General features: G+C 45.3%; 1 protein-coding gene across 4 annotated transcripts in view; it reads left to right on the plus strand.

The window, feature by feature from the left end:
* LOC141259324 (probable cation-transporting ATPase 13A5) overlaps positions 1-15384 on the plus strand; it is a 749831-nt gene that overhangs the window by 584132 nt on the left and 150315 nt on the right. For all 4 annotated transcript variants that reach the window (XM_073675084.1, XM_073675083.1, XM_073675085.1 and 1 more), the window contains 2 exons: positions 11363-11472; positions 11888-11984. In XM_073675084.1, coding sequence (XP_073531185.1) covers positions 11363-11472; positions 11888-11984 — 207 coding nt within the window. The remainder of the gene's footprint in view (positions 1-11362; positions 11473-11887; positions 11985-15384) is intronic.

Genomic DNA, 15384 nt, shown 5'->3' on the forward strand with positions numbered 1-15384 from the left:
TAAATTTAGACAATGGGTTAAATGTCAATCTATGATAGCAATCATCATTTCTGAGTAACTGTAACATACCTGGCGGCGTCCTTGCATAGTGGTCCATCTCCCACTGTGCAAGAGCGCGCACATGATCTCCAGTTCAGAGTGTCTCTCTGGCTTCCCTCCATGCTGTCTGTTTGCCTCTGTGTCTGCTGCTTAAGGGCGGCACCCGATCACTTCCTGCTTTTTGTACCTGCTGTGGGCACACCCCTTGTGCGTCCTCAGCCTATTGCTGTCTGTCACCTGGTATTTAAAACAGCTGCTCCAATTAACCCATGCCTGAGCATCTTGCCCTGTCAGTTGGCATTTGTCTCTGACATGCCAGGTCCTGTCTATGTTACCTGTCTTGCAGTATCTGTTTCCATGTCTGTACTGTGTCCTATCTGTGTACCTTAACCTGCAGTCTGTACTCGTTCCTTGCCTGTTCGTTCCGCCTTCCTGGAGGCTGTATTTCCAGGCCAGTCTGAACACGCTCCTTGCCTGTTCGTCCCGCCTCTCTGGGGGCAGTATTCCCAGACCCGCTCCTGTATCCCGCTGTAGTGTCGGTCTCCTCCGTACACTCAGTTCCAGTCTGAACTCTCTCCTATCTTTTACCTGTTTTTTCTCTATGTCCGTTCCTTTCCTTTTTCTGCAGAGTCTGTACTCGTACCTAACTCCTGCTCGTTGTCACTGTACTTCCATTTGTGAGTTTGTGGTCCACTCGCTACTTCTCTGCAAGTACCCTGTGGGTATCTGGTTCTGCCTTTCCCCTCTAGTCTGTTCTGTGTGAACAAAGCCTTGTCCACCGCGTTGGCGGTTTTCGCTTTGCTCAGCTTTATCCACCGCGTCTGCAGTTTTCGCTTTGCTCAGCTCTATTCACCGCGTCTGCGGTTTTCGCTTTGCTCAGCTCTGTCCACCGCGTCTGCGGTTTTCGCTTTGCTCAGCTCTGTCCACCGCGTCTGCGGTTTTCGCTTTGCTCAGCTCTGTCCCCCGCGTCTGCGGTTTTCGCTTTGCTCAGCTCTGTCCACCGCGTCTGCGGTTTTCGCTTTGCTCAGCTCTGTCCACCGCGTCTGCGGTTTTCGCTTTGCTCAGCTCTGTCCACCGCGTCTGCGGTTTTCGCTTTGCTCAGCTCTGTCCACCGCGTCTGCGGTTTTCGCTTTGCTCAGCTCTGTCCACCGCGTCTGCGGTTTTCGCTTTGCTCAGCTCTGTCCACCGCGTCTGCGGTTTTCGCTTTGCTCAGCTCTGTCCACCGCGTCTGCGGTTTTTGCTTTGCTCAGCTCTGTCCACCGCGTCTGCGGTTTTCGCTTTGCTCAGCTCTGTCCACCGCGTCTGCGGTTTTCTCTTTGCTCAGCTCTGTCCACCGCGTCTGCGGTTTTCGCTTTGCTCAGCTCTGTCCACCGCGTCTGCGGTTTTCGCTTTGCTCAGCTCTGTCCACCGCGTCTGCGGTTTTCGCTTTGCTCAGTTCTGTCCACCGCGTCTGCGGTTTTCGCTTTGCTCAGCTCTGTCCACCGCGTCTGCGGTTTTCGCTTTGCTCAGCTCTGTCCACCGCGTCTGCGGTTTTCGCTTTGCTCAGCTCTGTCCACCGCGTCTGCGGTTTTCGCTTTGCTCAGCTCTGTCCACCGCGTCTGCGGTTTTCGCTTTGCTCAGCTCTGTCCACCACGTCTGCGGTTTTCACTTTGCTCAGCTCTGTCCACCGCGTCTGCAGTTTCGAATTTGTCTCCCAGTCTGTACTGGACCGTACCCAGCCTGTGCTCTAGTCTGCCTGTTCCTGTATTCCCCGGTGTGGGTCAACAGCCGTGTCCGGAGTCTGACCTGGAGTAGACCCTGGTTCCTCTGCTCGGTTCCTCCCTGGTGCACTGGCGTCGTATGCCGTCGTGCGACCTTGGTTGGATCGGGCAGATACTTAGTTACGCCCCTTCAGGCACTCTCCGGTTCATGGCACAGTGGAATCACTACATAAACACGCACACGCCAGTCAGTCCGGGCGTGTGCATTACAGCATGCTCAGGCCATGGTTCCCGTTGAGCCCCACGGCCTTCGCTCTCTGAGACTTTTTCCAGCGAATACGTGCATTAAAAATAAATAAAATTTATTTATTTATTTTTTTCTCTAGCTGAGTTCCAGGCGAATTACGCACCCGTCCAGATGGATCTATCAGCTCTCGTTCCTGCGGATCCGCCACGTTACTATGGGGATCCAAGACAGAGTCGTGCATTTGTGGAGCAATGCATGCTACACTTCAAGTTCTACCCTCTGTTTTCCCACAGATCGGGTTAAGGTGGGATTCATGATGTCTTACCTAGCGGGTGATGCCTTGAATTGGATCATTCCCCTATGGGACGCACAGGATCCTATCGTCCTAGACATAATGGCCTTCCTGGTGGCCTTTCTAATGGTCTTCGATGATCCTAACCCGGAGGCTCCTGCTGAAGCTTCACTTCCCAGTATCCCGGAGCAGCCCCGATGGGTAATGTGTGTGGGTAGCGCAATAGTCCTCCAGCCCAATGAGACTACTGCCCACCCAGAATCCTCACAGGGTGACTACACTCTCCGGAATACTTCTCCCAACCTCAAGAGGCAGTCCAGACGTGCTAGACGTAGAGGCAAGCTGTCACGCCAGGGTCTGTCCTCCCTGAGACCTCCTGACCCCAACCTTAAAGTCCCTACTGAAGCTTCATCTCCCTGTATCCCGGAGAAGCCCCAACGGGTAATGTGCGTAGGTAGTGCACCAGTTCTCCTGCCCGAATAGACTGTTGCCCACCCAGAATTCACACCGGAGGACCCCCTGTTGCCCCCTGAATCTCCCGGGATACCACTTGAGGACAATTGGAGAGAGACTTCCCTATACCCTGCACCTGATACCTCGCCCGCTTCGTCCAGTTGTCTCCTGAACCCTTTGGGGTGCTACCTGGTAGCGAATGGACAGAGACTTTCCTATATCCTGGATCTGATGCCTTGCCCGCTTCTTCCAGTGAGTCCGACCTAGTGTACTCCGAAGCAGAGGTTACCCCCGAGTCTCTACACCCCTCCGACCAGGCGGAGGACCTCCAGTTTTCTCCTGAACCCTTTGGGGTGCTACCTGATAGCGAATGGACAGAGACTCTCCTATACTCGGTACCTGATACCTCGGCCACTTCTTCCAGTGAGTCCGACCTAGTGTACTCCAAAGCAGAGGCTATCCCCGAGTCTCTACACCCCTCCGACCAGGCGGAGGACCTCCAGTTGTCTCCTGAACCCTTCGGGGTGCTACCTGATAGCGAATGGACTGAGACTTTCCTATACTCGGTACCTGTTACCTCGGTCGCTTCTTCCAGTGAGTCCGACCTAGTGTACTCCGAAGCAGAGGTTATCCCCGAGTCTCTACACCCCTCCGACCAGGCGGAGGGCCTCCAGTTGTCTCCTGAACCCTTCGGGGTGCTACCTGATAGCGAATGGACTGAGACTCTCCTATACTCGGTACCTGTTACCTCGGCCGCTTCTTCCAGTGAGTCCGACTTAGTGTACTCCGAAGCAGAGGTTATCCCCGAGTCTCTAGACCCCTCCAACCAGGCGGAGGAGCTCCAGTTGTCTCCTGAACCCTTCGGGGTGCTACCTGATAGCGAATGGACAGGTATTTTCCTATACTCGGTACCTGATACCTCGCCCGCTTCATCTAGCGAGTCCGACCTAGTGTACGCCGAAGCAGAGGTTACCCCTGAGTCTCTGCACTATTCCCACCCGGCGGAGGACCCCCAGTTGTTTCCTGAATCCTCCTGGGTACCACCAGATAACAAGGTAACAGGGACTTTTCTACATCTTGTACCTGATACCACGCCCATTTCATCCTGTGAGCTTGATAAGATGTACCCTGAAGCAGAGGTTACCTCCGAGTCTCTGCACCCCTCCAACCCGGCGGAGGACTTCCAGTTGTCTCCTGAACCCTCTGGGGTGCTACCTGATAATAAGTGGAGAGAGACTTCCCTGTGTGCTGTTCTTGGTACTCCACCCGTTTCGTCTGTTGCTGAGGATGGCTGGATAGGAGGTAGCATCCTAGCTAACCAGATGAGACCAGTTTCTCCAGTGGACAGTGGAAGTGATCTCCTTGAAGTGAAGGATTGGCCCTCGAATTCCCTGCGGAACATTCTGGCAGGCCTGAAGAAGAGGGGGCGTAAGGGGGGGGTACTGTAACATACCTGGCGGCGTCCTTGCATAGTGGTCCATCTCCCACTGTGCAAGAGCGCGCACTTGATCTCCAGTCCAGAGTGTCTCTCTGGCTTCCCTCCATGCTGTCTGTTTGCCTCTGTGTCTGCTGCTTAAGGGCGGCGCCCGATCACTTCCTGCTTTTTGTACCTGCTGTGGGCACACCCCTTGTGCGTCCTCAGCCTATTGCTGTCTGTCACCTGGTATTTAAAACAGCTGCTCCAATTAACCCATGCCTGAGCATCTTGCCCTGTCAGTTGGCTTTTGTCTCTGACATGCCAGGTCCTGTCTATGTTACCTGTCTTGCAGTATCTGTTTCCATGTCTGTACTGTGTCCTATCTGTGTACCTTAACCTGCAGTCTGTACTCGTTCCTTGCCTGTTCGTTCCGCCTTCCTGGAGGCTGTATTTCCAGGCCAGTCTGAACACGCTCCTTGCCTGTTCGTCCCGCCTCTCTGGGGGCCGTATTCCCAGACCCGCTCCTGTATCCCGCTGTAGTGTCGGTCTCCTCCGTACACTCAGTTCCAGTCTGAACTCTCTCCTATCTTTTACCTGTTTTTTCTCTATGTCCGTTCCTTTCCTTTTTCTGCAGAGTCTGTACTCGTACCTAACTCCTGCTCGTTGTCACTGTACTTCCGTTTGTGAGTTTGTGGTCCACTCGCTACTTCTCTGCAAGTACCCTGTGGGTATCTGGTTCTGCCTTTCCCCTCTAGTCTGTTCTGTGTGAACAAAGCCTTGTCCACCGCGTTGGCGGTTTTCGCTTTGCTCAGCTCTATCCACCGCGTCTGCGGTTTTCGCTTTGCTCAGCTCTGTCCACCGCGTCTGCGGTTTTCGCTTTGCTCAGCTCTGTCCCCCGCGTCTGCGGTTTTCGCTTTGCTCAGCTCTGTCCACCGCGTCTGCGGTTTTCGCTTTGCTCAGCTCTGTCCACCGCGTCTGCGGTTTTCGCTTTGCTCAGCTCTGTCCACCGCGTCTGCGGTTTTCGCTTTGCTCAGCTCTGTCCACCGCGTCTGCGGTTTTCGCTTTGCTCAGCTCTGTCCACCGCGTCTGCGGTTTTCGCTTTGCTCAGCTCTGTCCACCGCGTCTGCGGTTTTCGCTTTGCTCAGCTATGTCCACCGCGTCTGCGGTTTTCGCTTTGCTCAGCTCTGTCCACCGCGTCTGCGGTTTTCGCTTTGCTCAGCTCTGTCCACCGCGTCTGCGGTTTTCACTTTGCTCAGCTCTGTCCACCGCGTCTGCGGTTTTCGCTTTGCTCAGCTCTGTCCACCGCGTCTGCGGTTTTCGCTTTGCTCAGCTCTGTCCACCGCGTCTGCGGTTTTCGCTTTGCTCAGCTCTGTCCACCGCGTCTGCGGTTTTCGCTTTGCTCAGCTCTGTCCACCGCGTCTGCGGCTTTCGCTTTGCTCAGCTCTGTCCACCGCGTCTGCGGTTTTCGCTTTGCTCAGCTCTGTCCACCGCGTCTGCGGTTTTCGCTTTGCTCAGCTCTGTCCACCGCGTCTGCGGTTTTCGCTTTGCTCAGCTCTGTCCACCTCGTCTGCGGTTTTCGCTTTGCTCAGCTCTGTCCACCGCGTCTGCGGTTTCGAATTTGTCTCCCAGTCTGTACTGGACCATACCCAGCCTGTGCTCTAGTCTGCCTGTTCCTGTATTCCCCGGTGTGGGTCAACAGCCGTGTCCGGAGTCTGACCTGGAGTAGACCGTGGTTCCTCTGCTCGGTTCCTCCCTGGTGCACTGGCGTCGTATGCCGTCGTGCGACCTTGGTCGAATCGGGCAGATACTTAGTTACGCCCCTTCAGGCACTCTCCGGATCATGGCACAGTGGAATCACTACATAAACACGCACACGCCAGTCAGTCCGGGCGTGTGCATTACAGTAACCTATACATCTCCTTTTCATACATGGCCATTGGCCAAATGACCACATTACCCCCCTTATCGGATGGTTTAATAACCACTCCTTTAAGGGATTCGAGGTCTCTAAAGGCACGTCGGGTGCGTGGTGGGTGCCTGGACCACTGACATGAGCTCATTGGTAATTATGGTTATATCTCATTCTCTTTAATAGTCCCTTTGGGCATTGATATTTATACATGTAATTGTACTGGGATGATTGACCAACAGAGGTTATCTATTAACTATTAATTTATATATTTATGGATTGTTATTATTCTCTGTAACAAGTATATATATTTTCTCTGTTGCTCGATGTATTTAATATCGTATTTTGTACTAATTATCAACTATATGCCTATGTTAGCCATTTGAATGACATAGTTGTCAGCTTATACATATTATGGGTCCAGGCACCCTACAACCTTTTTCATCTGTGGTGTGCCTTGTTTTTATTATTGTTGTATGTACTTTTTAAATGTTTTTCATTAAAGTATTGGCAATTTTCAACTTTGGGTTATATAGTTGTTTTTTTGCCCTCATTATTTTTGGTGTATTCTAAAAATGAACAAGGGCTGGATTGGGCCAGAATTCTCAATACCACAGCGTAACATAAACTCAAATCCAATTTGATTTTTTCGGAGGTGTATTTCCATGCTCCTTTTCACACCCACACATAGGTATATGCTTCCTGATTTTGGCTATTTGCTTTTGTCCTCCTCCTTCTCCTCATCCTCATCCTCCACCACCATATCACCAGGGTGACCGTGGTCCATGATGCAACACCCACATAATTTTTTAAAGGGTGTTTATGATGCCCGTAAAAATTTTTTTTATACAGTATGCTCATGTATACCCCCCAGGGGTAAATGTTTGACAGTCCATACACTTAGTGCATGGGCACTACAAATACAGGAGACCCACTCCTTTCTAATGGGAACATTTTTTTATGAGGCCCTCCTCCACATCTTTTCCAAGGGGCATTGGAGTGCCTCCCAATTTTTGGCAGCCCTTACATTCACTGCATAGGCCAACCCTATGGGAGACCCACTTCCTCATAATGGAAACATTATTTTCAGGAGGCCCTCCTCTAAGTCTCTTTGAAGGGGTATTGGGGTGCCTCCAAATTTTCAAAAGAGTATTGGGGTGCGTCCAAATTTTGGGCAGCCCTTCCATTCACTGCATATGCAATAACAGTATAGGAGACCCACTCTTTAGTAATGGGAACAACAAAGCATAGCCGGCTGATGGCTCTCTACGAATAGTGAGGGCCGACTGCTGGCCCTTTAAGAATAGTTAAGGCCACCTGATGGCCCTATAAAAGTAGGTTTTGTGACTTTCAGAGTCCTTCCTTTATAAATTAAACACGATGTGTCTGATAATGTCTCACACACCATATGGCCAGATAAGGTTGTAAATTGTTAAAATGACATTTCCTGGTGAATGCATTTGTCACGGTTGAAAGCAATGCAAAAGTGCAAAAACGCATCAAAAACACTACGTGTGAACATAGTCGAAGGTGTGAGGAGTATTTTTGTTTTTGGTTATTTATTTTGCCTTATATACAAGTCATTACCCTAGAAATGATGTTCCTTAACATTTTTGCCAGGATAATTCATTTTGGTTTCCGTTTTGTATTTTTTATTGTGAGTCCGTAAAAGTGGCGTAATACCTCTGACAACATTGTTCACAGCAGTGACCTGGGAGTCAGAAATGCTTCCAGGGGTCTTCCCCATGCTGTTCCCATGACATTTGAGCACTGCTCCCATCGATTTGAGCAATTTTTAGGCCCTCTGAAGACCGATCCGAGCAATGAGCACCTGAGCATTTTAGTGTTTGCCCATCACTAGTGGTCTCAAAATGAAGGTGAAATCATGATAGAAAATATGGTACCAGAATATGCAGTTACACAATATAATAAGGATAAAGGAAGAAACTTAGTATACGATCGCTGAGACGATTCATTATTGGTGGAGGAGGGGCTCCCCGATTTGATTAGACTGTTATAGAACAGGATCCGTTGCTTATAGTCCATATACCCCTCTGGCAATGAATGAATCTGCAACCTCAGCAAACTATTTTATACCGAAGGGATAGACTTGCCCACACTCCCCCCTGTGCTGACATCATGTGGGCTCGACTCCACCCCTCATGTTTGTATTAAAAATCTGGTTGGTGGGATAACTTATCGTATAGTAAGTTTCTTCCTTTATCCTTATTATATTGTGTAACTGCATATTCTGTATTGTATTGTCCCCTTTGTAAAATCTTTGTATATTTTTCATAACACTGCCTCCCTTTTGGATTAAATATAAAATTTAATAGTTCTGTTTCTTTTGTGCTGTAATTGTTCCCTCCCCCGAAGCCATATACGCTACCAGAATGCTATCGTCCAGCCAGGCCTTTATTATATTTCAATCTCGGCCTGTGTTGGCAGCAAATATTAATAATTGGGCTATCGTGAAGCTGACAGTGACCGTATGGAGGGTGTAAACACGGATTCCATGTGTTGAAATCCAGAGGTGTGATGCCATATGCTCACTGGTCGCTTGCCGATACCTAAGCAGTGGGTAGTCAGAATCGCTCACGATTCTGGATGAAATCCATGACACAGTGACGGCACGGTGAGATATTGCGTGATCTCCCTGGTGTTTTCTCTGTGGAATACATGACAAGGCGTTCAACAGATTACCTATGTGTACTAAAAATGCTCATTTGCTATGAGCGCTGACCATTGGGCGGAGCTTATAGCATCCCGGTAATGACAACCCCAGGGGTCTCCTGCAGATCCCGGGTTATAATGCCAACCCATCGGCAACCCGCAGTCATGTGACATGGGCGCCGATGGGCAGGACTTATGACGTCCTTCCGCCATGGCCATGTTAAATGCTGCTGTCAGAGATCAGATGTCATGTCCCTGGAAAGGTTTGGGCTCATCGCCGGAGCCCGCACTGAAGGGAGAGACATGACATTCTTTTTTTACTTGTGGTTTTCGCTGACTATTTTTGTGCCAAATTCATCAAAATAGTGCATGTCATTCTTGACTATTACGCAAAGCCCAAAATTGTATTTTTTTTCGTCTCTAACTGTTGTGATTTTTTTGTCAGTAAAAGTCACGTTTCACAAAATAATGGAAAAATTAGCCAAAATAACTTGCGTACACAAAATCACTAAACAGGATGATTGAACTAGAGTTGCTACAAATTTTTAAACTTTTTTAAAAATTTGCTGTTCATGATCCTATGTAAAACATCTGGAAAATCCACATTGACTTAAAAATCAGAAAATTAACTAAATTACAAAAGACAAGTAGAAAAAAGGCACAAATTTTGTTGCAAATCAAAAAGTCACAAATTGAGAGGTATTCACTCTAAAAAAACTATTGGAAATTTTATGATGAATCGGGCCCCTAAAGTTCATGCAAATCACCATTCTAAAAACTGGAGCAGGAAACTTTGTGAAAACCAAAGTTAACGTCTGTACAGTTGATTTTCATCCATGACTGCTTTCACAATTTAGCGATGTAGTGAGCTCACATCTCTCTACATAAATGCTGATGTTCAATGTTTTGTTGAACCCAGAACATTACATTACAAGTAGAGATGAGCAAATAAATTTGAGTGGAATTAAATTTTACTCCAATTTTACAAAAAACCTGTATGTGTCAAAAGTGGATTATGTGTAATTCGTTTTTACAAGGAATGAGCAAAATAGCAGTCCCTGGCTGGCATTTTTATGAACCATATATGGCCATCAAAAGAGTAAGAAAATTTAAAAAATCCTTACACTCACCTGCCTTGCCCCTCCTTACTCACTGCTATCTGTCTAGTGCTCGCCACATATACCTTGATTTCCTGCCGCTTGTGTTAGATTCCCAGATGTCTGGCTTATATGAGGCTGGGAGAGTACTGTGCATACGTGCCGAAGGAACAACATGCTCTGTGAACTACCATGACTTGAGCAGAACCCTCCTAAGCCTCAGAAGTAGCAAAAGCGCCGGTATTAGAGACCCGGGGATCAGAAGATGTGGTGAGGAACAGAGAGGTGACGGTGAGTAGTGGAGAGGCCATAGAAGTGAGTGGTAAGATGAGTATAAGGATTTTGTTATTTTTTTACATATTACGCTAATTATGCTCTTTGGTCTGGAAAGACCTTAGAGCATAAAAGGGGACATTAAATTTGCAAATTTCCTATGAAAAACCCAAGAACATGTGAATTAGAATTGTCCATGATACACTCATCTCCAAATAAAAACACAAAGAAGTTAATTTGTTTTTCCTCAATTGAACAAATGAAGACTATAAATAAAAATTGAAAACTGTCGCAATCATACGGTCTTCAATTATTGTACACAAAACAGGTACAATATATGCATATTGGATTCACAGAACGGAAAGCATTCATTACACAGGTTGTTACAATTATGGGAATGCAACATATGGGTATTTTTTAAATTTTTAACTTTTATACAATAAAAACGTTTTTTTTCAAATACCACATTTATGCTGTGTTAACTGAGACAACTTTTTACATTTGTATTTTTTTCTGCTTTTTACTGCTTTTGTATTGCAATGTATTATAGACTGTGCATATAAAAGGCAGGAAGTGATTAGCTATGTAAGATAGTATATCTGGGGTTAACAATACTAACAATTATTCTATGTGATTATATTTTGGGCTCAGTATGGCAAGAGAGTTTTATTAAAGGTGATGTCCACTCCTAAGGAAATTTTTCACAAGTCCTGCAGCTTGACAAATCCTAGCAGTATGTAATGTACACATCGCTACGATTCAGCGCCGCTTGCCCAGTCCAGAGGTCATCACAAGACCGAAAAGTATGTGATTTGCCGAGTTGCAGCCACATGTCTCAATCGATCAATAAAATCTTTTGAACAAAGTGGCTGAAACTCTAGTCAGTACATTTGCGAATCACATACTTGCAGTCACGTGATGACTCTTTTCAGAAGAGCAGAATTCAAGAGATGTGTATATTACACAGTGGTGAGATTTGAAAAGCTGCATGGTTTGTCAAAAATTTCCTCAGGGGTGGATGTGCCCTTTAAGCCAGCCCCAGTAACTTATATGTCTTCCCAGACGCATAGGAATTCCTATGGCCAGTTGTATAATTTAGACCATTTGTCTCTGATTCTACTACAATGGCTAACTAATCTAACTGTAGATATATTGCTGATTTTAATTCTGAAAACATCGAAGTTAGGTAAAAGTATAGGATATAATAGCAATTATCATTTATCATGAAACATAATATTTCATATATTATTCACTACTTCCAGGCACTTAAAATGGCTCATGCCGGCATTTCACTCTCTGAATTAGAAGCATCTGTTGCATCTCCATTTACTTCCAAAATTCCAAATATTGAATGTGTTCCATTGCTCATCAAGTAAGTTTTGCATTAATCTGGAAAATACATCTACATTTGAAAGTGCATCCTACTTGACTGCTTTAAAAAGGTTATTTTGGCTTAAACAGTTGTGATACTTTTTATCTGGAATTTGGATCAGTGTGAACCACCACTGATTTACTCAATGTGATAAGTTTCCTAATGATATTGCAGTAGATCATCTTGTGATTGGAATAGACCACAGGAGTTTTGTTCATGGGTTATGCTTGATATTGATATTGTGGTTCAGCTCCATATACACATTCAATTTAACTGAATTTTTCCAATTAAATTTTTGTATCAATTAATAACGGCTGACTATAAAATATTTTTTTTATTACAAATATTATTGTGTTACAGTAACTTTGGACAATGTACCTTTTACAAATAACAAAAATATTGTGTTTCTATGCAGGGAAGGTCGGAATACTCTGGTTACATCATTCTCCCTCTTCAAATTCTTGACTATGTTTCAGTTCATTGGAATAGTTTGCATATTATTTCTTTTTTGGGTAAGACTTTCCTTTCCTTTTTCCGTTCATCCAAAATGTATGTCATGAATGTACAGTACAGACCAAAAGTTTGGACGCACCTTCTCATTTAAAGATCTTTCTGTATTTTCATGACTATGAAAATTGTACATTCACACTGAAGGCATCAAAACTATGAATTAACACATGTGGAATTATATACTTAACAAAAAAGCGTGAAACAACTGAAAATATGTCTTATATTCAAGGTTCTTCAAAGTAGCCACCTTTTGCTTTGATGACTGCTTTGCACACTCTTGGCATTCTCTTGATGAGATTCAAGAGTTAGTCACCGGAAATGGTCTTCACTTCACAGGTGTGCCCTGTCAGGTTTAATAAGTGGGATTTCTTGCGTTATAAATGGGGTTGGGACCATCAGTTGTGTTGTGCAGAAGTCTGGTGGATACACAGCTGATAGTCCTACTGAATAGACTGTTAGAATTTGTATTATGGCAAGAAACAATCAGCTAAGTAAAGAAAAATGAGTGACCATCATTACTTTACACTGTGTTCCAAATTATTACGCAAATAATATTTTCTCAGATTTTCCCAAATTACCTATATGAATTGCAGTCATTGTAATTTTCCAGTCAAATAACTATTAGAGTACAATTGAAAGGTTTTTGTACATACTGCCTATGATAACAGTATATTTTAAAAAAAATGAAAAACTCACTCAAAATGCATGTTCCAAATTATTGTGCACAGCAGAGTTTTCAACCTTTTCATTTTAATAAAGAACCAAAAAATTGTCATTTTTGAAATTATAAGCATTAGCAGGTTATTACAAACTGAAATCAAACAGTTTTCAACTCAAAACTTTATTCTAGGTGATGTTACATTTGCACATAGGACCCCTTGTTCGAAAATCTGAGAAAATATTATTTGCATAATAATTTGGAACACAGTGTAAGAAATGAAGGTCAGTCAGTGCGAAAAATTGGGAAAACTTTGATAGTGTCCCCAACTGCAGTTGCAAAAACCATCAAGCACAACAAAGAAACTGGCTCACATGAGGACCGCCCCAGGAAAGGAAGACCAAGAGTCACCTCTGCTTCTGAGGACACGTTTATCCGAGTCACCAGCCTAAGAAATCGCAGGTTAACAGCATCTCAGATTAGAGACCAGGTCAATGCCACACATAGTTCTAGCAGCAGACACATCTCTACAACAACTGTTAAGAGGACACTTTGTGCAGCGGGCCTTCATGGTAAAATAGCTGCTAGGAAACCACTGATAAGGACAGGCAACAAGCAGAAGAGACTTGTTTGGGCTAAAGAACACAAGGAATGGACATTAGACCAGTGGAAATCTATGCTTTGTTCTGATGAGTCCAAATTTGAGATCTTTGGTTCCAACCACCGTGTCTTTGTGCGACGCAGAAAAGGTGAACGGATGGACTCTACATGCCTGGTTCCCACCATGAAGCATGGAGGAGGAGGTGTGAGGGTGTGGGGGTGCTTTGCTGCTGACACTGTTGGGGATTTATTCAAAATTGAAGGCATACTGAACCTGCATGGCTACCACAGCATCTTGCAGCGGCATGCTATTCCATCCAGTTTGAATTTAGTTGGACTATCATTTATTTTTCAACAGGACAATGACCCCAAACACACCTCCAGGCTGTGTAAGGGCTATTTGACCAAGAAGGAGAGTGATGCGGTGCTTCACCAGATGACCTGTCCTCCACAGTCACCAGACCTGAACCCAATCGAGATGGTTAGGGGTTAGCTGGACCGCAGAGTGAAGACAAAAGGGCCAACAAGTGCTAAGCATCTCTGGGAACTCCTTCAAGATTGTTGGAAGTCCATTTCTGGTGACTACCTCTTGAAGCTCATCAAGAGAATGCCAAGAGTGTGCAAAGCAGTCATCAAAGCAAAAGGTGGCTACTTTGAAGAACCTAGAATATAAGATATATTTTCAGTTGTTTCACACTTTTTTGTTAAGAATATAATTCCACATGTGTTAATTCATAGTTTTGATGCCTTCAGTGTGAATGTACAATTTTCATAGTCATGAAAATACAGAAAAATCTTTAAATGAGGTGTGTCCAAACTTTTGGTCTGTACTGTATGTCCAAAATGTATGTTCTTTCTTGGCTTCAGAACTAAAATCACCAGGATTTTCATTATTACCGTATTTTTCGGTTTATAAGATGCACTTTTTTCGCCCTAAATTTGGGAGGAAAAAGGGGGTGCGTCTTATAATGCAAACTGACGGTATTTTACCTTGGGAGGCGGTGTCAGATCAGGTCCCAGATACAGGAGGTTGGTGGCGGCTGCGGCGGTAGCGGGGTGATGCTGCGTGCCTCGTCCTCAGAAGAATTGTCGCAAGCAAAATTTCTTAAATTAGGGAAAAATCGGCAACGTTCAGCGAATAAATGCTGGAACATGATTGCGGGGCAACTACAGAGTTTTTGACAGTTTTGCTAGCATAGTGCATGTGTATGATGAGTGGGGGGCGTGGTAGATGAGTGCAGGGCTGGGGATAGCTTAGAACAGGTCAGATCAGCGGCTTACTTGAAATTTTTTTTTCCCTGTAACTTTAAGTGAGGAAAGCTCAGCTAGCCAATCAGAGTGCAGGAAGCATACACACTGTCCAGACACAAGGGCTTCTGCAATTGGCTGCTGAAATCACATGTCCATGGTCCCTCAGCGCAATTTTATCCATGTTACTGAAGGAGACAGACGCTGCTCAGTGTTCTCTGTCCTGTGTACTGAGAGATATTAGCTAGATAGATTGGCACTTGTTTGGAAGTCAGATAGTGAGCATAAGTCCTGTGCTGTGTACCTGTTCAATCAACCTTGCAGCACATTTTTTTTTATCTTATGCAATGAGATTCTGACAGATAGAGCAGGGCCCATGCCATAGAACAGTGTAGTGCATCGGTTGTACTGTGCCCCATGCAGTATGCCTGCAATCTATTTTTGCACTTGCTAATGTGATAAAGCAAGCAAGCACTTGTAGGCCACTTTCTGATTTTGTGGGGCTGAAATTCAGCTATGTGCAGAGCTTGTCAGTGCAGTGCTTCTGAGTGCAGAGCACAAAACATTTTTTTTTTATTTGCTAATGTGATAGTCCAATCTGTGTTAGCCCAGTTTGTTATTTTTTTGGTGGATGAACTTCAGCAGAATGCACAGTAAAACAAATATTTTTTTTCTGTTGGCAAGCAGAGACCCCAAAAGTTTTTTTTGTGTCGCAAACGTGATACGCTCTGCTAAAAGCCACCTACTATCTTAGTGGCAGTAAACCTCAGCTGTTTTCAGAGTAAAAAAATATATTGCTATCCACAGTCAACGAAATATATTTTTGTGTGGCAAACGTCATGCACTCTGCTATACATCAGCTACTACGTTAGTGGCGGTGAACTTCAGCTGTTTTC

This window comes from Phyllobates terribilis, unplaced genomic scaffold, assembly GCF_046119375.1.
Source record: "Phyllobates terribilis strain yellow unplaced genomic scaffold, ASM4611937v1 Scaffold_3__8_contigs__length_932513732, whole genome shotgun sequence".
In the NCBI taxonomy this organism is placed as follows: domain Eukaryota; kingdom Metazoa; phylum Chordata; class Amphibia; order Anura; family Dendrobatidae; genus Phyllobates; species Phyllobates terribilis.